The 26882-nt window shown below is 47.4% G+C and overlaps 1 protein-coding gene across 1 annotated transcript; it reads right to left on the bottom strand.

The window, feature by feature from the left end:
- Window positions 1–802: 802 nt before the first annotated feature.
- LOC135367386 (bcl-2-related ovarian killer protein-like) lies at window positions 803–26505 on the bottom strand. The gene is made up of 3 exons (XM_064600629.1): window positions 25994–26505; window positions 14738–14995; window positions 803–1831 (listed from the first exon to the last, which is right to left on the bottom strand). The coding sequence occupies exons 1-3, from the start codon at window positions 26456–26458 to the stop codon at window positions 1712–1714; spliced, it is 843 nt and encodes a 280-aa protein (XP_064456699.1). The 5' UTR covers window positions 26459–26505; the 3' UTR covers window positions 803–1711.
- Between the last annotated feature and the right edge of the window lie 377 nt (window positions 26506–26882).

The raw sequence follows: 26882 nt of genomic DNA, 5'->3' as shown, positions 1-26882 counted from the left end.
AGCGACTGACGGGACGTACGCCGTATTCCTTTCGTAGATGAAGACTAGTATGCTTAGCGCGCATGATTCCTTTCTGGTATAACCTCGTCGTGTATCTTATTTGCGGGGGTCCAGTGCACAAAATGAAAACCCCATCTCGTGTGAGACGTCACGGCTTTCTTGACTCCAATACGTCACCGAAATTCATTCGTGTCTCTCGTGTACAGGCTCGACCTTCCTTCCGATTGTACCTTCCGATGTGAGACGTGTTCTACACTTGGAATATTCTAGTAGAGTTTAAACAGAGTGTCGGAATAGTCGCCTCGAAATGGGAAGTCGTTCTTGGAGTGTCGACGGTGTACCATATACTTTAATGCGGTCACAACACTCATAACAACCGAATCGAGTGTTAATTGTTCCTTACATTTTGTAGCATATAAGCTGTGATGATGATGATGATGATTCGTGTTTTATTGGCGCTACGTCAACTGCAGAACATACTTTATGCGGCACGCTGTTATCTGTATCGCAATGCAAGGGAGGATGTTCCGTTCACGTTGGCATCGGCCCAGTGTCACGCGACATTCTCACGTCATGGAATTCTAAGGGGGCTTTCTTTACGCTCCTTAGCAGAATATTATATGTACACCTGCCTCGCAGGAATCGTGAGCAAATAATGAAATTTTACTCATTGTCACTATTTGTCGCTTTGGTTGTTCCCTTGCTTCCTGCACCGCCATTTTCCTGTCTGTCATAATGAGCTCTTTTAGGATATGACGTAAATGTGCACTCGACATAGTAGCAAAGCCAGGTCCAAAAAAGACTATCTTAAAGTCGGTTTATTAACGTTCACACTGCTATCTACGTAGCTAATACAAAATTTCACTTTACACGACATAACTTAGATGCTCCATCCCATCGTCATTCATGTAGATGCTTCAACTTATTTAAAGCACACAGAAAAATAACCGTTCTTCAAGAGTTCTTCATTGTGGACGCTGACATTGGATTCACCTCTGCAATCTTGGAGCACGAAATGATGGCTAAGGTTCTCCTGGCGTGTTGCACTCTTAAAATAGAACTTGACCGCATAGCACGCTCCTAGCCAACCATCAGCCCATGACATCGTTCGTGACATCGTGACGTCGTTCCATGACATCATGACATCGTTCGTTGAAAACGGGAGGCGTACGCCTTTTATTTTTTATTTTTGTGACACAAACATACACACACACATAAAGAGACGACGATGAGATGGGGCTGGCGACACTTACATAACTGCCACACAAGAAGAGGGCGCACCCGTTTTCAACAAATCAGATGTCACTCGGGATGACGGTTGGCTAGGAGCGTGCTACGCGGTCAAGTATTGTTTTAAGAGCGTGCTTTTGAAGAACCCTTTAAAGTTAAAAATACGGACATGTCCAAGTTCTTTCTCGAACTGTTATTTTTCTGTCTGTCTATTAAGATGCGAAATACTTTGAAAAAACATAAACCAACTGACAATGGCAAAAGCCTCACTGATGTCCTATGTCATTTGGCCTTTGCGTAATCCCCGCATGGATTTTTTGAGGCTGCGCTGAGGGCACTATATATAACGATGCATTCACTGCTCACTCAGGTTGGAGCACGAAGGTGAAGCCACACAAAGGTAGAGCACGCAGTCACTTTCAGAGGAGTTGGCGGGTAGTCTTTAAGGAACACTTGGATGGGATCAAGTTCAGGCACGCCGTCAGGATAGCCAAAAGTATACCAGGAGGACGAGAAGAAGTAGACCAGAGACGATTAGGAACAAGTCGATGGCTGTCGATCGGCTCGATGGCTCGTTGCGGAAGCGAGACACCAACGCCGTCTGCAAAGGAAATGGAAGTAAATCATTAGAGGGTGAAAAATGAGGCGATGGTTCCTCCAAACCGAAGAGCCGTCAAGAAGCCTCCCGTCACACCCTGGCAAGGCTAGGGCTGTCATTCATAACCCATAATTATTATCGAGGCTATAAAGCTTCACTTGAGATCCCTTTAAACTGAATGTGACGGAAATATTTGACTAGAGCGCGGAGTCCTACAGCTGGGTGCAACGGATTTTGACGAGTCTGAAAGGCCTATGCTGCGAACTCCGACTGTATAGGCGGCTTCCCAGAGTAACGCTCACAGAAAACCAGGGCGACGGAGCCTCATCGTATATTCGAAGATCGTGGGCCCGAAGCGCTGTTTCACATTTCATTCGCGTAGCCCTCTTTTCTATGCGCGGGAACACCATGATCAATCTCTCAACATCTTCGGTTGGGAGAAAAGCCGACGAAGCGACGCATGACGGATGGGTCCTGCATCGCTGGCGTCACTTCCTCTATCATTTCTATCGCGCCCCACGCCCGGGTAATGCCCGGATGACGGGAACGCTAGAAATTGCAGGAAATGGAATAGCAGAGTGACAAATGGAGGGAAGGATATACTACAACATTGTGATTTATAGACTTTTCTCGAAGTAACAAAGCCTAAAGTCAATTTTACATGTACCAATGTCCTATCGGAATTCTTTGTCACGAATAAACCGAGATGAGCAAAGTTACGACAATTTTTTAAAAGAACGTTTTAAAATAATCGAAAACATTTTCCATACTAGTGGGCAATCGTACACGCGCCGCAGAAGAAAAAAAAGCATTCTGCACGAAGACAGGGGCGATATCGATGAGTGAGTACAGAATAATGTGTTATTTGAAGGGGACATATAGCGCTATATACAGGGTGCTCCACGAGAGGATGTCACTAAACAGCTTAACCCGAAACACAGGGGTGAAGGCGACGTTGAGTCGTAGACGCCGCAGAAGTGACGTAGAGCTGCGAGGGAAGCCACCTGGCATCTTAAATGATAATGACGGGTCCAGAGGAGTGACCATTGAGTGATGTCATGGCGCCATTGCTGGCAGGCCAAGGGTGACACCAACGCAGACAAGTAGACGCGTCTATCTCCATTGGAGAGGATAACAGACTCTGCAGATCAGCTCTGCAGTTACGGTGGGCAGCAGCAGCCGCCAAATCTGCTCGTTGCCCTGAACGCCAGTGTGGCCGGGGACCCACTGTAGGGTCTACCGGTGTCGCTGTTCCCCAAATAACCTTGAGCGCCGTCAAGATACTCACTACCACCAAGGCCAAAGAGCCGCGGATGCCCATGCTTCCTACACATTACAGGGCTGATTTTGAGTCAGTGCATATCACCCAGGAGCGAGGAGGGCAGTGCAAGACAAACTTTAGAGATGGGAAGATGGCATACAGCTCCGCAGAGGTCGACGAAGTGCGATGTGACAGGCCAAACCCACATGACAGTGACTCGCCCGGTATGACAAAGGCAGCGGAAGAGCCATCCAACGTAGAGGAGCCATCTGTGAACACAGCCGTGCGGCCTCTGCACATTGTATCCATCATTTCTAAAGTAGATTGCTTGAGAATCGGAACGGTGCAACACCCTTCGGCCCCAAGAGGCCAGGGATGTGTGTCGAGAGGGATGTGCTCGGCAGTGTCCATCGTGGCACTGAAGGGGCGGTTTGGGCAACAGTAAAGCCAGGGATGTTTCCAGGTGCTGCTGTAACACATAGCGAGAGTTCACTGTTCTTCCGCCCACGTAGCTTTTGACCCAGAGGGTGGAGCTGGCGGTGAGCGAGCAACCGTAAATTGTGTCGGACGGTTTCTCTTCGGCGGAGGACATCAATATTTCTCCGGCGTCGGCGATCACCATCCGCGTCTCAGCGCTGCGCGGGACACCAAGGCGCGTCCGCAGGCTGCGTGCCAGTGTGCACCGAAGCTTGTGTTCAGATGTGGCTGGTAGACCGTGTAATACGGGTAAGATGTGTAGCAGAGAGCCGCGGACCAGAGTTTTGTGGTACACAAGAAGATCCCGCTCAGTGCATCCCCGGCGCACACCGGCAAAGTGGCGAATCACAATCCCCCAGCGCCGAGCCTTTGGAACGATGAAGTCAATGTGCCTTCTCCACGACAGGCCGCGGTCCAGGATAACACTCAGGAACCTGTGAAACTTGACTTGTAGGAGGGGGTAGTCGCCATTATGAAGTTGGAACCTACGCATCTTTCTTCGAGTAAAAGGAAGGACGGCGCTTTTTTCGGTGGAGATATCCACACCGCGTTCAAGAAGAAGTTGTTGATGGCGTCCAGTCCTCTTTGCAACCGATGTTGAATTGCCGGCCGGGACTTTCCGGCAATCCAAATACACACATCGTCCGCATATAGAGATATTTACTCTCCTCGGGAGACATTCCTTGAGGTAAATCATTACAATATTAAATAATAAAGGGCAACACGAATGCAAACGGCCTCAGTCCGTGGCAAAGTCTGTGTGAGTGTATTCCAAGTAGGTTTATGATTTTTTGAAGTAAAACCTATTTTTCTGAATTTAGTGACATCCTCTCGTGTGGAACACCAGTGCATGGAAAGGGTGCTGCCGTTCAACGAATGGTACGGCTATTCCTGAAAAGCAGATAGCCTTGTGCGGTTCCTCAAACGCATGCCATGTGTCACTAAACAAGCAAAACGCCACTCGAAAATAATGGTGAACAAACACCAAGGGGCACGAAAGCTTTCACCAGCAAGACTATTGCCAGTAAACGCTGTCCGTGTTCGTCACACCAGTTTCAAGTAACAACAGGGAAATCGGTGCATGATGATGAATGGGGTCACATGAGGTGCGGCCCCAAGGCACGATGGACGGAATGAGATGTAACAAAGCAACATGTTGCGCGTATTCTTGCACTTCTGCCCCCCGAGAATGGTGTTCTGCCTAAGGATGTCAGGTTCATCTTCTTGCCTGACAAATCCACACTGAGATGGCATAGCCAAATACGAGGGGTGTTCAAGTCAAACGGGGACTTTCTGTCTCCTGAGTGTACGAATGGCTCGCGCTACTTCTTTTTCGTCATTTTCACGCGCGACAGGACGCGCGACAGGCCTCCGCGTTCACCACGTGGTGGTCCAAAGTTTGTGCAAAACAGAAGACACGTGCTGGACAAGATGGCCGACAACGAGGTGAGCGCGCACATCGAACAGCGAATTGTCATGAAGTGTCTCGTGAATGAAGGCATAAAGTCATCTGAAATTCACAGAAGACTTCAGGCTCAGTATGGCCACGATACACTTAGCCGCAGCAAAGCGTTTGAGTGGTGCAAACGGTTCCGAGACGGCCGTACATCAGTGCAGGACGACCCCGGCCGGGGCGGCTCAGAGCCCACTGTCAGAGTTCCTGAGAACATCCAACCATATCCTCAAGGACCGACGGATAACATGTCTCGAACTGGCTCGAAAGACGTACCTTTCTGTGGGAACGTTGAACACTATCATTCATGAACACCTCAAGTTTCGGAAAGTCAGTGCCCGTTGAGTCCCGAGGTAGCTCTCCGTGTATGACCAGCAGAGAAGACTGGAAATCTCCCAAGAGCTAAGGTACCATTTCGACACTGAAGGACAGCCGTTCCTTGGTCAGATCATCATGTGCGATGAAACGTGGGTGCACCATTTCACTCCTGAGTCTAAACGCGCGTCAAAACAGTGGAAGCATCCGGGTTCGAAAGCTCCCAAGAAGTTCCGAGGCCCCCGTCTGCGGGTAAGGTCATGGCCACGGTTTTCTGGGACAAGGCTGGCGTTGTTCATGTTGGTTTTCTGCCCAGTGGTACCACCATCAATAGTGCATATTACTGCCACGTTCTCAGGGATGTGCATAAGGCGCTGAAGCAAAAGCGGCCGGGCCTCATCACCAAAGGAGTCTTCCTCCTACAGGACAATGCACGCCCGCATACCCCGCATCTCACGACACGCACCTTACAGGAACTTGGCAGGGAGTTGCCGCCACATCCCCCTTACAGTCCAGACCTCGCCCCCAGCGATTTCCATCTCTTCGGGCCACTGAAAGCGTTCCTTGGGGGCCGCCACTTCAGCTGCGACGACGAGGTCAAGAACGCGGTCCAATCATGGCTGCTACGCGCCGGAAAGGATTTCTAGCCTGCTGGCATCCAAGCCCTCGCGAAACGCTGGGACAAGTGCATTAGAGCAGCTGGAGATTACCTCGAACAATAAAACAAATTTCTCGCCTGTAACTTCATTTTACTTTTGCGAAAAATGAAAAGTCTCGGTTTGACTTGAACACCCCTCGTACAATAATTCACATTACGCGAGCAAAGGAGTCGGTTGAATGATGGCAGTTGAAGAAAAGAGTCGTGAAAAGAAGGAGTCGTGTCTCTCGTAGAACAGAATGTTGAAATCGAATCTTCAGGCATGGCCGCCCTGACGCAGCTGTCACTTCCTTGAGCCGTGGTGAAGAGCCCACAGCATCGTCAGGACTGCAGTTGAAGATGATGACGAGGGTGTCTTGAGGGTGGCTGTTCAATGGAAGGCTGAACGTCTGATTTATGGCTTCCCCCCGAAGAGAAGGAAATACGTGGATGCGCAGCAGCGAAACTTGACAGTAACTTGTCATGTAACGCAGCACTATGGCATCGCCCCAACGGAGTTCCCGATAACATCAGGTGGGACCTTCGCCACTTTTCCATCGGGATTCGCCGCGTAATTAGCGGTAGTTCGTTAAAGCCTGGAGAGCGAGACTGCCCTCACGGCTCCACGGACAGTTCTTCGGAAAGGAACATCGTCATTTCTTATGCCAAGTTCTCTTCGTTGCGGGTACGGTACGGGTCGGTTGTCGTACGACACGCTGTTCAGACGCATGCGTTCTTGATACGGAAAACGCGTGTGGTCGACCAATCACGCCTCCACTCCATCACCACGCCACTTCGCGGTGCGCCTTCGCTCATTGGTCAGCCGGAGGAAACCCATACCGCATGCTTCACTCTTGCGCTGCGTGTGCGTTTCGGTTCGTCGTGCTTCGTTGCCATGAAAACCTCGCCGCGCCGCGTCCGTAACGCATGGAAATGCAACAGTGTGAACCGGGTAAACGCGTGAAAATGCAACAGTTTGAACTAGGCATTACTGGTAACGAAATCCAACTTGCAATAATCCTATGGCGTGTGTCGTGACATTTTTCATCAGTGACGACAACAATTTGCCTTACTGTAAAAACGTCATTTTATATCTAACCCTTATATCTACTGGTTTTTGTACTTTACGTTCATATCGAATGTACCTTATTTTAAAGTATACTTTCCGCACTTTGTCCTAAGTACTCTCTGCCGCGCATTCCGTACCCTATACCTGGAAGTATGCAATTTATTGTGCCAGCATCAAAGTGACTTTACTTTGGGTTACACGTTGGGTAAATCTCACTCAAGTGGCCCCACTGAATTTGTAATTGCAATTGCCTTTTCTAGAGAAGCTATTGACCGGACCGTACTCTAACGATACAGATTTCATGTGGTAGGGGGTAAACAAACGATAGAAAAACTTACTTTGTCACCCTTTGAAAACTTGTAGACGACGCGTTTCTTCGTTTTTTCGTTCGCTCTCTGCCGGTACAAATTCGTGCGGAGTGATCTTTCCCTCGCCCTTCCGGTACCAGTATCGCCACCAGCACACCCCGAGCTTCTCCTTCTCTCCATTCTACTTGTTCTTTGATGTGGATATCAGAAGGTCACACCACCACCACTAACACAAAATGTCCGCCCGCAAAGTTCACTGTGATCTCTAACTGCCAGGTATAGCGCTTCGAACGTGACCGAAAAAGAGTTAAAATCGTGTTGCTTTCCCTGCACGGCTGGAAACAAAAGCTTCCTCGGGAAGAGCCTTTTAACAGCCGCGTCTATTACTTAACCATGCACACGGATTCTTCGAATGAGTGCTGCTGCTGCCTTGGTAACCGATGAACACAGATGATGGATTCTTGATGATCACAGTTGGACGTTGAAGTAGACGACACCTCCTCGACGACTCCAAGTACCCCCTTCCTGACAAAGACCAACTCCAAATACAGCCAGTGACCAGTATTTAATTGTCCCGAGAACAGTATATACAGACGCCTGAGAGAGCGCTGTTGTGATCGCTCTCCAAGGCACGGTACGAAGGTGGGTTCTAACCGTAGTCAGTCTTTTATAATCGAAGCTTCACGGAAGGAACAAAATTTTCCCACTCGTGGCCATCTGGCGTGTGTTATGCACCTAAGCTTCGCTGTTTTTCTTGACTGGCCTAGAGTGCTTCTGAAGAACGTCTCTGATGGAGCTTCTTTTCAACACCACCACGTAAACAAGAGAGAGGCTCGAGAGTTATGGCTACCGATGCCTCAAATTTAGCCGCCTGCTGGATGTTAGGGGAATGGTTTACGGGAGTTGTCAATTCCGCTTGTGTGGGAGTGTGCCGTCTCGATTTCGTGTTAACGGCGCGAAGCAACTGTGCCTGTAGAGGAGGGAGTGGGCGACAGGGGGTTTAGTATACGTGACGAGACATACGTGGACTGTCTCGAAGAAAACTTGGGGAAATCCTGTGACAGAGAGTACCTCCATGTTGCCATGGTAACTGTAGGCAAAGACTTCCCTAATTTGCGTCAATTTCAATATATTTTCTGTTTCCTCATTCGTGTGGAAATTCTAAAGCTCAAAGTTTATTCGAAGTGAAAAGAGGGACTCGAACAGACAGTCTTCGGAAAACTATTCTCTCTCTCTCTCTTGCTAGGCCATTTGCTTTGACATTTATCTCACCTGCTCATTTGTTCTCGAAGTAATGTCGATACAAAGAAGAAGAGGAAAAAGTCCACAACGTGTTTTTCCTCGCATCAAATATATCTCAGCCGTGCGCTAGACTGGCCAGCAGATTTCGAAAATCAATACTGTTCGCGCAGCCCGGCGCTTTCCCGGAGTCTCGGGTATTGGATGTTATGCAGCTTTCGTGACCATTCGTTGTAACTGGCATCGTGTAGCGTTAGGACGCTTTTCCTTTTTCTTTTTGCTTTGTTTACGTCAAAGTGAGCTTTGGTACGACGGTAAGTCAAGTCGAGCGTGGAAGGAACGCACGAATCTTCGAGGTATTTCTGCACCGCAGTGTCATAGCTGCCTCACCGGTCGGTTCACAATTTCAACCTTGTCCTTGTCTGGTCTTGTCCTCGTCTCTTTGCGCTCACCTGGTATGAATGTGAACCAATTCGGCCAATCATCCACCTTTCCCAATTCGAAGTTCTAGAAGACACGGAGCACATACTGCTGAAGGGCGATCGCTTCGCGGCAAGTCGTGAGGTGCTTCGGAGGCCCTCAGAAAACGATGTCCCTCCGAACGCCAACAAAGTGCTCGGATATTGGTCAGCTGCGGACAAACTGTGCACCGTTGTTTAACTTCCTCCATGGAGAGACTCAAAGGAGCTCTCATCTTGGTAGACATTTCGTGAACCGAACGTAAAGCTGGGCATATTTTTCTTTCCTCATCCAGCGTCCAGAAGTGCAGCTTCGTCCGATAACATTGGTACTGAAAATAGAATGACGCTTTTATGCTTCGAATTTAGATGCGAACCTCCAATGTAAGGAAGCTGCGATTTAATTCATTCGAAGATCGCCTGCGTCCTATGCAGAACACGAGCAAACATCCTTTCGTTGGACGAGATACGAGACGGTACCAAGTGGAGAAGCTGCATGACGGTTATGGGTGGATATACCTACAGTGCTGGACAAAAGTTTACGGAACACACTCCGGCGCATTCCTCCCTCAGAGTGACACAGCGCATGGTACCGTACGGACTTACAAACAGATGAGTAGGTTACTTATAGGCACATGTCTGTAAGTCTGTACGGTCGTGTCACTCTGAGGAAGGAATGCCCCGGAGCGTGTTCCGTAAACTTTTGTCCAGCAAGAAAACGTTTCACCTCTACGAAATAATATATGTACGTTGAAGGAACAGCAACCCCACCTGAAGGGTTCTTGGAAAATCTCCCTAGCTCAAACGGCATTCCCGTTTACGCGGCCAGTTTTCAATCTGCCGAAGGGGGCACAACACCCCCTTCCCGGCGCAAACGCTTCAGGTTACGGGGTACTCGCCCCCTTCCATGCACAGCGGTGTCTGGGATTCCGCAAGTGGCAAACCTTTTACAAGATTTTCACGTTCACTCGCGTGGAGAATGCTATTCGTCGGATACCCCTCGAATTTGAGTGTCAGCTGGGGTGACTTGTCGGAGGGGTCCTGGCGTGCCCCTGAGCCCCACGCGCTTATGGCCCGTCTGTGACGAATTTTGTCAGGTCCGCCTAGTTCCTTTTAAAGCAGCGCAGGTATTCAATGATACCACAGGCGAAAATCTGGACTTGCGTCGGGATAAAATGGGAAATCAGCAGTGGTTGAACACGTGGTTCAGTGTTCAGTGATTGGCAGTGGCAGGCTGGCGTCTTCGGTTTGGCTCCCATGGGGTGCATAGTGGTGCTGGATGGTAATCTGGTGGGCTTGGCTTGACTTTGAGCCTCTCTATCCCGTTGCGTTGGTTCCGGTTTCGCGAGTTCGCGGGGTAGATGTTTTACTGTTCGGTGGCTCTTTTCCGTCGCTTTGTGCCAGCCCTTGAGTTGCTTTATCCCACGCCGATAGCAGACGTTTTGTTTTCGCGATTACTTGTTTCCATGTCTGGCATGTTTCTCCGGCAGGTGGAGTTCTAAAACGGCAGTAATTCAGAGCCATTTATGACAGTAGTGCGTGCATGCTCATAATTAAAATACGTAACCTTCCCTGCTGGGTGTCTTTCTTATCGGCAGTGTAGCGTTATCCGTTCAGATCTCGATCTTTTTTGTTTGTTCGCTTTTAGTTTCGTTGCATTATCTGTGAACTCGCGTTGCCGTTGCTTCCCCGGGCAGCCTGCCAGCATACCGTCGCACAGCACGGAACACAGTTATACCGTACCGTGGTGGTGGTGTCAAAGGGAATCCGTCACCGAGAGGATAGCAGCACGAAAGGCATATTTTTCAAGCTGGGCGCATGAAAAGTGGGAACGGTAAGAAGGTACCATTTATTTGGCGGTGGATGCTGTGTCCATGTGGCATAACCATTTCCGGGCTCAGATTGCATGATTTTAGGCTTTGATGGTTTTTGATTAGGTTGATACATAGATTTTCATGCTGCGAGGAACAAATCCACGTTTTGGGACTCGGATTTATCGGTTCAGTTCGATACAAAAGGAAAGTCCACGGTCCAATGAACAATCAATGGATGAATAGCGATGATGACATGGGATGCTTCCTTCAATTGAAGCAAATTAATATGAGATTAAAGGAGAGCTCAAAGAAGCTACAATGAAATGAAGTGTTTTCCACTTTTTTAGAATGTGTTTCGTACAATGGGGGGGGTAGACGTATATGCCCGTAGAAACATCAGAAAGATAACTGCAGTCGTCCTGTCTACATTGTTTATTAGCCCGTGTCTTTTTGCTGCAGTTATTTCAATGTGCTGAAATATAAGCGCCCTGTATTCACTGGACCTCACAGTCAGTAGGCAGACGCGGTACTATGGTACAAAGCGATCCACCGGCGCTTCTTCTTCTTCTTATTTTTGACTCTAATACATGTACGACAATAACTACGGTGTGTATGTAACTCAAACGTCGCCATGCCAGTACTGGACAGCTGTTTCGGCCTTGTTGGGCCTCATCAACAGTACGCAGGCAGGCAACGTTTGAGTGGATGGCGTCAGAAGCACTCAAACGTTGCCTGCCTGCGTACTGCTGATGAGGCCCAACAAGGCCGAAACAGCTGTCCAGTACTGGCATGGCGACGTTTGAGTTACAAACATATGCTATACGTGCAGCCAAAGAGCTCTGGCTATTTTTTTCCTTTAATAACTACGGTAGATAGTTCTAGTACATCGTACGCTATCACCTTTGCGTGCGTAAGGGATAGCGTTTGAGGTTGAATGTGAATCACCCCATGTCATAGTCAGGATTTATTTGTTGTTGTTTGTATTTGTATGCAACGATTTGTTGTTGTTGTTGGAGGTTCTGTCTTCCTGGAGGCTCTCTTTTTGTTATGGGTGTGCGCAGAGCCAACAACGCTATCCCTTACGTACGCTACCACCTTTGCGTACGTGATGGATAGCGTTGATGGTTCTGCGCACGCCCATAAGAGTGCTTCGCGCAGTGCGCAGAACCAACACAGTTATCTGTTACGTACGTTAGCGCCTTTGTGTACGGTGTACTAAAACTCTCTAATATCTTCTGAACTCACCTAACGCGTCCTCGACGTGCACGCTAAACCGTGTTTGGTTTCTATTTTTAATATTCTTTTGCTTCCGCAAGCAAGTGGGATTCGTATGCAAAGCATTTAACAAACCGGGTGTATAGGTACATCAGGTGCATTCAGTCATGGGTAAGTCGGCGAATATGAGACCAAAGAAAAGACTGAGTTATTCGCTCAATAGGCAATTATGTGCTCTGTGCACATCCGGAAAACTTGCGTCTGGCGTTTCTTTTCTTTTTTTTTCTGATTCGATGAGATTCTCGTGCATGCCCGAGTAAGTGATGGAGGAAAGTCGGAGATCCTTCGGCTGAAAGCATCGTCAAGGTCACAAACTAGATTCTTTTTCCGTCAAAACTGTCGGAAGGTGGTTGAATGGTACGCACGCACAACGTCAACTTCTGGGGCGCCTACCGTATTACGTTCGAAGGGACAAACGACGAAAGAATTCCGTTTAATGAAAGGAGGCTTAAGTGTCCGAGACGCGGGTAGGTTTTAGTTTCATCAATTTTAATCCGTACGTCCCGAGGCAGGTACACGAGCACAGCGAATTTAATCTTCCCACCTGACGGTTCTTGAACGTGTGTTCCAGTCTCGGAACACGACACGGCGCTGCTCGTGGACAAATTTGTAGGGGGCGAACTGAAGGTTACGAAGATTAGTTCATTTAGAACCTCTCGGGCGTGCATGGAAAGGGCGTAACAGGATGACATACGCTACACGCTATGCAGAATGGTATTAGACAGCTATGACGCTCGGCATTCCGTTAATTAGGAATTGTATAGTCAGCAGTGGCGTAGCCACGGGGGGGCTAGGGGGGGGCACGAGCCCCCCCCCTACCTGCCACGGACCGACCCACACAAATCGTGCAAATCCGAGAACATAGTACTATATGGGGGGGGGGGGGGGACCGGTGTGACGATCGCAAAAGTTCTTGCAGTTCATGGCGTCTATCTAAGAAGCACTCTTGAATGGTTTTCAAAGTATGAGCTTTTCAAAATACTTCCAACCTCGTGACACCACCTCATTGGTCATGACAGCCTATACATGTAATCGTACTGTGAACGTCTAAATCAACTATTTTCGTTCATTTTTTTAATCCTCAGTTTGCAGTGTGCACAAGTATGTGTGTGTTGTCGACACAGGATCAGCGGGGGGGGGGGGGGGGAGTTTTCGTATCGAGCCCCCCCCCCTACCTTGGAGGTCTGACTACGCCACTGATAGTCAGTGACGTCTTCAGGGTAGTCTCGGTACCAGCGAATGTGTTCGTATGATGTAACGTATTTTCTTTACTACTGTACTTAAAATAAAGGCGGCTGACAGTAGGCAAAATTCGCACGAGTGAACGCGTTCATCCCGTAACCGCAGGATCTGCCTCGTAAAATGAAATTCAAATGGAATGGTTCAAAGGAATGTTCAAAGTGAGAACAATCATAACGTTCTTCCTCTGCACGTGCTCATGTTCACGCGTCATAACGTTTCTTCCTCCGCTGCACGTGCTCTTACAAGAGACAATGAACCTGTACGCCGAGAGAAATCGAAAGTGGTCGGCGCTTAATATTCCTCGTAGTTAATGATGCTTAAGGATCGGCCATACGCTACTTCTTGATGGGCACTCCCCGATCGCTGGAAATAATTGAGACGCACGTGTTATGCGAGCCTAGTATACACGCCATATTTCGTGCCTCGTGCATTGAAAGCTCAACTCGTTACAGCTTGGGACTTATGGTTATTTATCGTCCGTGTAATGAGATAATGACAACGCTGTACCTGCACTAGATTGTTGTACAATACAGCCACTCCTACTATGCCGTTTACTAAATTCATTTATTATACTGCTTATGAGGTACAAGCAGCCAAGTGTTGACCGCGATTACTCGCCGCATATATCTGGACAGCAGCTGGTAGAATGAGGCGTCAACTAGATAGGGAGGAACGATTTTCCTCATCGACTCGAGCAAGAGTAGACACTTTTAACGTTCACAGACTGGAACGTTTCCTCTGCGAATTCTGAGTGCCACGGAATGCGGCACGTCCAGCATGTACAGTGAAATAAAGATTTGATTTGATTTGATTTGTAGCTACACAATTGTGGGCGGATTCACCTTACGTGTAAATCTACTCCCAATTATTATTATGTCTACTTAAGTACCCGCATGCTGCACGTTTTCTTCTCGTTCAGCGATTTGCCTTTCCCTTGGAAGGTTGCTCGTCGTGTACACGATCCACCCGTAAACGTGAACATTACACGTGGCATTCTGGAAACGTTAATTGGTACGAGTCAGAAATTTAACGGTGTTACGTCAGTCATTATGGGAATTAAATTTTTCGTGCATGGCCGCGCATACCTCTGTTACGGGATGTTGATTGAGTTGTCCCCGCTGGGACATTGAGATTTATGGTACCTCGTCTGCGGACAAAATGACTACAAGGGATATCCACACAAAGAACAGCGCACAAAAGGGACGTGCAGTAGACAGACGAAGCGCTGTTCCAGCTGAGAGTTAAGCAGGACGGAGAAGTAAAAGCCGTTTCATAGAAGACTCAAAAGTGAGAGAGGTTCTTTCCCTCTGCGTCATCATATTCGCCCAACAACGTAAGGCAAAAGGAATATAGTTTCTCACCCATCCCCCTTGTTGGCCGATCCAGGCGGCGAGATCTCTCTCGACGAAGAGTCCCAAAGCTTGGACGAGACCCAGAACATACTCCGGGTGACCGAGTTTCACACAGTCGACGGCAAGGCCTCCAGACACTGAATACAGGGCCACGATCCGTCCCCAGGTGATATCGTTACGGAAGAGCTCTCTCGCGACAGCTTCCAGTACGTTCTGTGCAGCTGCCTCCGTCGGAAGTGCGTGTAACCCGACGTTGCCCGTTACCGTCTGCAAAAGAAGACGTTACGTAATCTTTTCTGGCATTTTACGGTAATTTGTAGATAAATATGCAGCGTATGGGCTGGGCAAAAGAAAACCAGTTTATGTCCTACTATATATCGGACAGGCAGGACTAGAAGTAGCAGGACTTAGCCCTAAGGTTGTGTGTTAGCGAGAAACAAATTTTGCTACTACATTGGTTCATACAAGGATTCGCATGTTGTGGTATCCTCGATGTCCTTACAATCCACGGAGAGTGTTGTTGTTGTCTCAGTGATTTCGAATTGATTTTACCTACATTTGTGGTGGTAAGTGGCTGTAGGGTGGCGCTGTCAAGTCTTACCAAAGGTCCAAATTAGCATCATATCTTCGATATGTAAGGTGGGCGATTCTCTTCCGCTCAATAGCGACCTTGCCTCGCATGTTGCAACCTCTTCCGGGAAGCTCTCCCGATAAAATAAAACTGGCGTACTTTTTATGCGAATAGATGCAAAACGTTGTAGTTGAATCACAAAAGATACGACGAAATTGGGTAGATCCATTAGTAATACATATGTGGCACACGCAACGACCAACAGCGCCTTCTCGTCAGCTATACATCATTCAAAAAGTGGATGAAAGAGAGTCAATGCCGATATCGATCTTTCTCTATCGCTTTTGTTGCGATTTGTTCCCCTCCGATAAGGACAGAAATATGATCATGTTCATTACGGGAATAAATTACCTATTCAAGGAGTGCACTCAGTTTTGCTTTTCGTCATCGGGCGTAGCTGTTCTGAGACATCCCCTGGCTTGGTTTCTAGACATTTTAAGAGACCCGACAATATTTGATACCGATGGAGTTATTGATTGTTATCACTTTCTGTCTTTCTTCTTCTTCTCGCTTGTATGTGCTAATATCCCCCTTTCCCACCTTAGCGGAGCTCCCACAACGAGTAGCCTGTTCGGAGTACCGCGGACTGCCAGCCTCTGAAATTGACGTGCCCTTTCTGCAACGCTCTCTTCTAAAGACAGTTTCCTTAATGCGCGTACCTCCCAGGAAAATAGAAGAGGAAGGGTCAGAAAAAAAGGCGTCGTTTCGGACGAGCAATGATGCTGTGCCTAAATGCAATTTGGTAATGGTATGTAACGACAGGTACAAGGAGCCAAGCGTGAAGGTTATCTACGCAGGGCACGCGTCGTTCCACGTGCCGTTGCTGGGTTTCCTACTCCCTCGTTGCTTCAAAAAAGGAAGCAAAAAAGGAAGGAAGGAAAAGGAAAAGGTTGCTTCAAACGACAGCTGTCAGAGAGCTTCCGATAATCTTTGTGACGGGACTCCCCTGTCTTCGAGGCGAGGTCAGAGGATCCGAGAACAGGAGCCTAGCACGCGTACGTCCCCGCCTACGCCTACTTCGCCGCATGCTTGGCGGTGCGTCAGAAAACTAGGAAAAGTGTAGCCAACTGATACCACATTTCCACTCGGGGGACGTGATAAGTTATGTTGTACGTACGTACTTGTTATTCGGTTTCTAGAAGAAAAAAAAGTATTTTCCCCTTGAAGTCGGCCCAGGACGCATATACTATGTCCTCCCCATGGCTTCATGCACTTCTCTCTCCATGTCTGTACGCCGCTCATAAACACAGTTGCTTGCCGGGCTAACGCGGATATACCGGTCGTGACGGACTCTAACGTGCAGTAATTATTCTCTGTCTCCACCCAGAATGCATCGCCCATTCAATTTTGTTTCGGTAATTAATTGTTTGGGAATCATACGACTGAGAGCCCGACGGCGATGATAGTGCGTTTTAAGCTCGTGTAGCGAGTGACAGAAACGGATAAATGGAAAATAGTGCATCGTATAGACGACCCTCTGTTTCCAAACATGTGACGTCAGGAGAAGACCAGTTCCAGGTTATATTTTGCTCTGGTGCTCAAGAAGCGGGAAAAACGCATCGACTGGTAGACTGATCAAACTGATAGTGCACACCAGCATGCTTTGCGCGGCGGCGTTACTTAATCAATGACGAAGGGGCTCAGGTCGTCTATACTGCTTTGCGTACGTACAATAACCACACGATGCACTATAACTCATTAGAGTTTTAGTATATCGTACGCTATCGCCTTTGTGTACGTACGGGATAGCGTTGGTGGTTCACGCGCAAACATAAAGAGAGCTTCGCGCAGTGCGCAGAACCACCACGCTATTCCTTACGTACACTATCGCCTTTGCTTACGTAAGGAATAGCGTGGTGGTTCTGCGCAATGCGCGAAGCTCTCTTTATGTTTTGCGCGTGAACCACCAACGCTATCCCGTACGTACGTTATACTGAAACTACTATCTTCAGCGTTCACTTAGCGTATCTCGTGGCCTGCGTTGTTCGTCAGCATTTTCTAAGGGTGGCTTCTCCGTCGCGCTTCGCTGTCACGCGGTGAAGGTGACATCCGGCAGTGGCTGTTTGCAGGGAAAGTACCCGCACAACTCTAATGCACTTCCAGTGTCCATCTTTCGGTCGAAAAAAAAGAAAGTAAACAACCCTGTATGGAAGTGAAAAAGATGTACCGTTTTCGCCTGGCTATGGATATGGCAAAAAATGGCTCTGCTCGTTCGAGAACAGTGTGGAAGAAGCACCGACGTTATGTGCGATGTGTATCTTGTACAGTTTACCCTGTGCGTTAGCGGAGGTCGTCATGCACCGCCAAGCACCGCCGCGCATGCATAAACAATGCTGGCTGCATAAGAATATGGCCGTAAACTACGGTCGAGGGGAGGTGGACCTCATTAAGCCTCGTTAGAGAGTCTGAAGCAGCATTTACGAAGTATTCATATTTTATGTAGTGCTTTGGAGACTGTTCGCGCTGTAATGTACCGCAACTGATATAACATTGTGTAACATATTTTAAAATAGCGAAATTCTTGGTGGGCTTCGCTCGTGCCTTAACTGGCGTCTCTCAACGGTATCGCTTATCGTCGCTCCCGTAATTAAGATGCGCGGAAAAAACACATTCTTTATTATATAGTTCAATTCAAGGGCGGTCTTGGATGATAACTATAAGGTACAAGTAATTTGAAGAGGAAGGCCAGCTGCTGGACGATATCCGTGAAGAGCACGGCCTCAGCTTGAGCAGCAAAGGCGAGAGTGACTCGATTTTAACTGGTACATATTTTTGACTACTATAGATACGGTAACAAGTTACCTATCTAGGAAAGTGACCTATAACTCTCACTAGGTACAACTCCTGGTGAAATTAGCCGTAAAATGTAACTGTAATTAAGTTACATAGGTTGCGCAATATTTCTCCACGCATCAGCGTGCAAACGTCGTTTTGTCGTACTTCGGAACGATTGGGGGTGGAGGAGGAGCTTTTCTCGCCCTACTCCCGAGTCAATAAATCAAATCGACCAATAAAATTAATGGACGATACGAGTGCTAAAAAGAAAAAGTTATTCAAAATTACATCTAGTCTGCTTTCGTTGTTTAAGGCGTAACTGTAAAGCAGTTACTTTTACTTGCTTTCTATACCTGAACGTGCTAACTGAAGCTGTAAATACTTATATTCGGAAAAACTAACACGGTTTACTGCTTGCGGAAGCTAGATTTAACCGTAATTTGCTACTTTTTTGTATAACTTACCCACGTCCTCCCCACAATTGTATCCACCGGTTTCGGTTCGGGTGAAACCCGGAAAGGCCCGAAGAACGAATTTTGTGGATTGGTGCCGAGTGTACGATTCCGGTCGTCATTCATATGGACTTTCCAGACGAATGTCGGCCCCTGAAGTCGGCCCAGGACGCATACTAACTCCTTCCTCTCTCCATCTGTCCACATCAGTACGCAGCTCATAGCCACAGTTGCTTTCGCGGCGCTAACACGGAATAAAAAAATCCTATTGACTGGCTGATCGATAAGCTAAGAGCAAGGGTTCGCACGGGTTTCTACCTTCTCCACAAAATCAATGGGCATTCGGACGTCGCCCCATTCAACGTTGGACACGGGATGATGTTCTGTGTTACTTTGTGTTAGTACTGCTATGAGCGGCGGTGTCTGCACACCACCCATCAGTACTGACGCAGAATAAAAAAATAATAATAATAAACCAGGCATCCCGACCGATGACGAATGTATCGGCAACATTTTGGCGCGTTCAACACTCCTCCTTGCTTATACGGCCAAGGCTCGTAGCGCCGTGCGTTGGTCAGTCGCGTTTGTGCAAGTAGCAGTTTCGGTAATCGCTACCCTTTATACCCTTCTCAGCACCAGCGGCACTTGGGCCTTTTTGGCCGTTCGATATTTCGATTCTCCAGCACAGATGGATTACCTATTCGTTCACTGTAACTGTTATCTCGTGAAGGTTGTCCAACTCTTCGCGTCACCTTCTTTTTTCTACGTCGTTCACTCTCTCGGTGAGATACGATGAGGGGTTGCCTCGGATGTGCCACGATTCGAGCAGTTTTACTATTTTTCCGTCACCACAAAAGACTTGTCAGCGAATCGTGATAGCTCTATCTACGTCACACTCGACTAAATTTACAGCGAACCCTCGTTATTATGACCATAGTCGTTCCCGAAAATTTTGGCCATACTGCGGAATTGTCATATTAACGGGAGGGTTTGCAGGGGTTTCACTGCATTGTTCCCCAGGAGTATGGTCGTAAAGCGCGTATGTCAGATTATCGGGGGTCACATTAACGAGGGTTCACTGTACCCATTTATTTAACATACATACACAGAAACCCTTTCCAAAGGGTCAATACCAAATGCTAGTGTGCTATATATATAAATGGCGCAGTTGCAAACAACACGCCCTGTTGGGGTCCGCCAGGGTTCGATACAAAAGTTCGGGACAAAAATCAATCCTAATTGCCTTTTCAGCCCGGAGTGTAATCTCGCTTACAATATCCCAAAATGGTATACTTTCACTTTTTCGTATTGCGAATTCGTTGTTGTCGAAAGGTTGTGGAGTGGCGCTGTTTTCGCGTTTGTGCTCTTAAAGGGACTATCGCCCTTTTACTCTGCGTCCATCGCTGATAGCTTTAGGAGTTTCACGATAATGTTTCCGAAAACATGATAAGCCAATCGACTGATTCCGTGGCTGACATCACGTTGCTGATATGTATCTGATTGACTGACAGCGATACGGAATCGGACGGCGCGTACGCCTTCCTAAAGCTCCCTAATAACGACGTGAATTGGTGGCGTTCTTCCTGCGCAGTTTGATGGAATACAAGGCAAGAGCAGACGACGCATATTGAGAGTACCCCCTCTCTGGAAACGTCACCCGCACAAGGCCAATCAGTGAGCACCCTTTGGCGTAGTAGCCTTGGCGACCGACCGACCGACCGACCGACCTACAGGCGGGTGGGCCAGCCCAAATGCTAAGGGACGACGTCTGCTGTGTGATCGGCTCGCGGAATGTTGTTTCTGGTTAGCGCGTCGGACGTGTTCTTCCACCAAGGTAGACCCAGACCAAGGTACCAAGACCCAGACCAAGACCAAGGTAGACCAAGGTAGTGTTCTTCCAGCCAGGAGCGTAACACCGTGTTCCACTCAACATGGTCTCACACTGGTAAGCGATAGTCGTCGTATTTACCGAGCACTTTCACTTAGTATATTGCGATGCGAACGCCAAGCAGACGACCTCGAGGACAATAGCCTGCGCTGCGCTAATATTCGTGTGCCTGGCCTACGTCATCATGGTGTTAGCTGTAGAGGGAGTGCGAATCTATAAAACTCTTCCATTGAATATGTAAGCCGTTTTCGGAAGACAAACAAGGCCAAGTTGACTGTGAAGCGGTGACGAACATCACCGTATCGGCCTCATATATACGTTCCCGGATGCGATAGTCCTTTAACGTTCACATTGATGAACACCTCAGCGGAGAAAAATATGGAGGCCACACTTAGCAAAGGGACTGGGCGGTGAGAGCACAGCTGTCGTTCACGTTGTCAAATGAATTGTCTAGTGAAGTATAGGTGAGACAGACGCACGATTTGGTACCCCATCATCATGGTCATCATCCATTGACGTCCTCGAGTTGAATTTGTACACACACGCAAGCATATAAAGGGACGATGATGAGATGGGGTTGGCTGGCCACATAAGCGCAATGCAATCCCAATACAAAGTGTACAATTATTGCCCGTAAGTCTTCATGTAACCGCGGCAAAAACAAGGGCTCGTCGATAAAACGTAGATTAGTCTGAAAAACCACTCTACTGCTCTTAACAAAGTGCGCCACACTAGATAAGTAACACTTGAAGCACGGTTTGCTCAAGCACGCCTCGCTCCCCTTCCGTTTCAATCTTCCTGTACCTTCCATGCAGACTCTCTCTCTCTCGTTCTTGCTTAGTTATCACGCCATGATAGCGGCGGAAATATAAAATACCCTAGCCCCACACGTTAATGGTTTCACAAGCAGAGCACTTAGGTCTTAAGTATGACGCAGCTCTGCCAAGTTTCGGAGAACCAACTACGTAAGACCAGATTATTGGCACCGAGACGTTGGTTAAAGCAGCGTTCTCAACCTTGTTGGGAGCATTTCCAGTTTCATCGGGTTCACAGATACCATGTGTAACGCAAAATTCTCTGTTAAGAGAATTTCTTCAACTCAGGAAGGTAATAACTGTGGCGGCGAATACAGTTTCTGTGTAGCTACTAGCACTGTATGTTTCAGCTACAGATGCTATATGTTCAGTCGTGATTCCGGATGAGTGTGTGAACCCTTCCGCACCCAGTGCCGTCATTCCATCAACCTCTTCTTCTGCCTCTAATCCAACGGGTTCTCTCATTATGTGACCAAGGTTTACCCTTTCAATTAGCAATGTTTCGCCATGTTTCAATCATACAATTGAATTATGAGAGAGAGAGCAGAAATTGACGTCGACGAATCTTGCTACTTCCAGACTCTAAAACCCCTCCCAATATCACCTCGCTCTCTTTATGTGACTTACACGAAAACTGCTATACGGCCCATCCGGCAGTTGTAACTTATGGCATACGCCGTAATGTAGAACAAACTAATGGTAAAAAATCTTTCAAAATACAGAGAAGCACATACTTTTCTTGTCTCAATCACCCCGTGTGATGTGGAAAGAGAAAAGAATAGAAAAGAGGAAGAAAAAAATGGGGATTTAAGTCACGACGAAGTCAGACAGGCTACCCCAGAGCACAGTTAGTTGGAAAACAAAGAAAAAGAAAAATGGAGAAAACCCAGTAGTTGGGAGGTGTGGGGGGGGGGGGGGGGGGGAGAGACAAACAGCCCAAACTAGAGGGAACACTTGTCACAAACGAGCGACCAGAAAATGTCATAAAATGTCAATCAGATGCGTTTCTTCAAGGAAAGTTAGAGGAGCGCTTTCAATGCAGCCGTTTGATGATTAAATGACTGAGCACCTAGGAGCTTTACAAGGTCAAATGGCCTGGCGTCCAGGCGAGTCAGACTTGTTTCTAGTGTCCTGCTCTGTCAAGTGGCAGCAAAAACCTACCGATAGTTTGCATCCAATGCAGCGATCCTTGCACTAGAGAGGTACGAAGAGAAAATCAAAAGCTCTCCATAAACCTGCCAATATAAAACTGGTGGCTATCGTCATGCTCGGAAGAATCACACGTCTGTTCTTCTTTATAAAAGCACCCTTGGCGTCCTTATGCAGCTATCAAAGAGAAAGTCGGCTTAATGGCACAAAAAGTAGAGAGTAGCCGTTGATGAAGAGCTGACCCAGATATGAATGTGAAAATATGCAATGAGGCTTCAGAGCCGAAAGTGTTTTTTTTTTTTTCTTCTCTTTCTCTTTTTCTCCTCTCTCTCTCTTTTTTTTTTGCTTAGGAATGAATGAGTCGAAAATACTGAAAGTACACTGTCCCTACTACACATACTGCAGAGGGGTGATAAAGTCATAGCTGAAGGAAATCCTTTGCTAGCGAACCGACAATTAAAGGCCAAGGCCTAATCGCGACCGACACAACTTCCGCCTTGCATACAAGGATATTATCAACTCGTCTACTTTTTCTCATTGTGGAAATACTTATGTGGCGCATTGTGCACGCGAAGGGGCAACATCCAATCCAATCTATCTCATTCGTCTGTCAGCTTTTGTTATTTTATCCCGTATTTCCTAATTATTTTCTTTTCTTTTTATTTTCGTTCGGAACAGCAATCGGACTCACCGTTTGGCTGACCTTTCCTGCCTTTTCGCTCCTTTCTGTTCCAATAAACATATCCCCCCCGACTGGTACTCCTGGTAATTAGTATTAGCAACTTATGCCGTTCACTCGTGTCTCTCGGAGGTGCCTTGAACAGAAGGCGTAGTATCATATTTGAATGGTTCCTTTCCTGTGGGGACGAACAATGATTCTTACGTCAGTTAAACCCAGCTATCAAGAGCTCGTAAGACGAGGTAAGGTATAGAGAGAAATAGTTTGGCTCCAAATCGCTTAAATCTACGATAATTCGTCAATCACTCGTACGTGAAAGCAGGGCCGGCGATAGGGTAAGGCGATTAAGGCGACCGCCTTGGGCCGCGCGCTTGCATAGGCCCCGCGCACGAAGCCCTCAACCACGGATTACTTTTTTTTTTAAATATCAAGTATGCACTTAATCGCACGTGGGATGTTCGACTAAAACAGTAACGAGAGAAGAATGTGTCATGTGCCATTCCGTCATCTGATAAGAAAAAGTCCCACTTTTAAGAAAAATCCACCAACCCTGCAAGCTATACCGAGGATTTCGCACCCTTCTCTCCTGCTGCCATTTCCCGTACAGCTAAAATCTCCCACTGCGAAAATCTTATCATTTCTTATGTTTTCATTACTGCTTGTGTGAAACAGGCCCCGCGATGTGCCTTTGCCTCAGGCCCCGCGCACCCCCAGCACCGGCCCTGCGTGAAAGTAAACGAGCGTGCGTGTGGTATAAATATGAAGAAGGGATATCGAAAAGGGGGGGGGGGGGGGTATGTGAGAGATTTCACTGAGGGTTCCAACAACCACGCTTCGAAAATAATACGTGTAGCTGTGCTTATAGCCCATTGACGGCCCTGTTTTTGTGAGCTCCGGTCGGAGATAGTCTCAATTGTAGAGCCTTATGGAGGCGTTTGGTTAACGCCTTTGGTTAACGTGGATCGCACGATTCTACAGATTATGTCCTCGTAGGAACACCTACGTCAATGCACCTGCCGCCGTGTCGGGTTGCTACGTTTTTACATTCGTGGAGAAGAAGAAAAAAACTCTTAAAGCTTTGTGACGGCCAGGAAGGTAGCAAGATAGATGCCCCCCCCCCCCCCCCCAAAAAAAAAAGAGGTTTCGCTAAAGCTTCGAAAATTGTTCCAGTGACGCCAACAACGTATTTTTCTCCTGATTGTGATGCACGGGGGAAATCTTCAACGGCGATATGTTACACACTTGGCGTCTTCAACGGCCATTGGTTCTAATGTAACAGTCCTGCGGGTATTATTATTCCACGCTCACGATCATAGTTGTGTCGCGATGCGAAACCAGGAATTATCATTATTTTTTTCTAGCGGTCATGCGGTGATATTTTCTCGACAAAATAGTGGTAAAATTCTACGGTGCTTTATTACGTTGCTTTATTACGTAGACTGCAAAGTCTCAGGAAACCATCCTGGCGTCAGCACATTTTTCCTGAGCTGGTTGATTCCGTTAAGTCCACGTTAGCACGTATCAATCAAACCCCATGATGCAATGTGAATCCAAGGGCGTTTCTTTTCTCGAGAAGCCTTCCAGGAAAGTGAATATGAAGGTCATTTCATTTTGCCTGACATTTGATTTTTGGCTACTTCATCTATCCTACTTTACACTGTCTATTATCATCAAATGTTTCGCATCGTTAGCGGCCGAGAAAAACATTGACTTTCAAGCAGGGAATAGTAGCGGACGTATTTTCGTTACCGTTTCCTTTTTTGTTAGCGAGGAATTTTCGTTTCCATTATCGGTTTCGGATATCAGCTTTCAATTCCGTTTTCATTATTGTTTCCGGTCGTGGAATAACACCCTCACAGCTCTGTTTGCCTAAGCGCAGTTTTACCTAACGTGTACACACAAGGTAGACTGTAGGCTCGATTTCCTGAATTGTGCATGTTTCGGAAGAGCCTCTAGAACAATGTCAGGAATAGCGCCATCAGACGTACAATGCTACTAAAAATAGACTTCCAAGGCAAAATGCATGCTTACTATTTTTATGCAGTTTATTTTTGTAGTTTTGACACTGTAGAGTCCTACTCTCTATCTCAATGACTATTGGTGCTTCTTTCGCGAGCGTGCGTGGGTGCGTGTTTTTTTTTCTTTTTTTCTTTTTTTTGTCATCTTTTGAGCGACGTAGGGCAGGCAGTGGAGGGCAGCTCTTTCATAACTTTAACTTCATTCCCATACCTCACATCTAATGTTTCGCGTGTTGTGGGGTAGTGTACAGCTCCCCAGCCCATGCCATGGTCAGGATATAGCTGTTGTTGTTGCTGCTATTATTTTTGTAGCGTTTCTTTCGCGAGCTTGGATAATTGCTAGAAATTACAGATTGAAGATTACGGACGGGAAAAAGCGTCACATCGTTGGTCACCTCGTAAGTGAAGAATTCAAGAATATATTGCAGATGTCACAGATGAGTAGGGAAGTTGTATCTCCAGAGTCTCGTTTAAGCGAAATACGTTTCAACAACGCAGAAAAGGGCCGGGCTAAGAAACGTCATTTGCGACCCCGGAATTAGTTTCCGTTTCTGTTTGCGGTAGTGCGGTTATCAGCTCCAATATCGGTAATATACCGTTCCCATTACCGGTCTTTGCTTTCGAGCCTCGCAGTACAAAAATGGATGGACAGAAATGAATAAATGACAGGAAAAGGGAGTTGGTTTGCGTCCAGGGCAGATTTGGAGAGAACTGCGCTGATAACGCATGGAAGACCTCTGACGGCACAGTCAGTGGTAGTGTCTCCCAGTCTTTGGAGTGACTGTGGAGCTATCGCCTACTCGTCAAAAGAGAGTGAGAGAAATGAATATCTATCATATCCTTCGAGAGATAACGTACCTGGAACAAGTCGGGATAAGTGCGCTCCAGCTCCGAACACAGCATCCTTAATTGGTGCGCCACATCATTAGTCAAGTATCCGCCGGCGAAGTTGGTCACACTTTTCAACCTTTGCAGACCCAACTTCCTATGCAGCGGACCACAGCTCTTGAGTTTCGCCCTTAAATAACGTCCACACAAACTCTTAGCTTGTTCCGTTATCTCCTGCGTCGACACTGGCGCCACATTCCACCCTATCGTCGTTGAAAGCCTGTGAGTGACCACCTGTCCAACTTGACTCAACTTTCGCCTGCGTGCATTTTCCTTGGCTGTTTCTATCGCAGCCGCGTATCCGGAGAGCGACGGCCTCCTTTGGAGTTGCGAGGGGAGACTGTATTTCCGGTCACGACCGCCGTGGAAGTTTGGGACAGCTAGCCGGTTGTTGGATGATGTCCCGTTAGCTACCGGTGGCGCTAGCGTCGCCATATGCGTCCATAGAAGTGTGCTTCTCCACACGACTGTGCACACGCCGTACCAAGTGACCGACTGAATCGAGCTGCAGATTTTTCTCCCGTCGATGGAGGAGAGTATAGCTCCTCTCGCTCGATGGCGGCAGTTCATTTCGAAGGTCGCTTCCTTGCCGTCGTGTGCTGTTGCGAGGATATTTGCATCGGGGTTGCACCGATTTGTTTATTATAGATGTACTTAAAAGACACACAACAAACTTACAAATAATAATATTCTACATACTAAATGGTTTCTGTACTACGTGTGTCGAAGTAACATTGCTTCTAGCACCTATCCTTAGATATTTGAAAACAGTGAACAACAACTACATGAATGACGATGGGATGAGGTAATTCACCGCAACAATTGCGATACCATACCTCAGTGCATGTGGGATAATATA

This window comes from Ornithodoros turicata, chromosome 8 (genome assembly GCF_037126465.1).
Source record: "Ornithodoros turicata isolate Travis chromosome 8, ASM3712646v1, whole genome shotgun sequence".
Lineage (NCBI taxonomy): Eukaryota > Metazoa > Arthropoda > Arachnida > Ixodida > Argasidae > Ornithodoros > Ornithodoros turicata.
This window is presented reverse-complemented; position numbering and strand designations above follow the sequence as displayed.

Bases quoted from the DNA above. Each gene is read 5' to 3' on its own strand.
- LOC135367386 (XM_064600629.1), bottom strand. From the start codon at position 26,458: ATGGCGACGCTAGCGCCACCGGTAGCTAACGGGACATCATCCAACAAC. The intron at 14,996-25,993 runs GTACGTTATCTC...CTTCTTTTGCAG, and splicing joins CTTATCCCGACTTGTTCCAG to ACGGTAACGGGCAACGTCGG. The intron at 1,832-14,737 runs GTGAGAAACTAT...TTTCCTTTGCAG, and splicing joins TCGGCCAACAAGGGGGATGG to ACGGCGTTGGTGTCTCGCTT.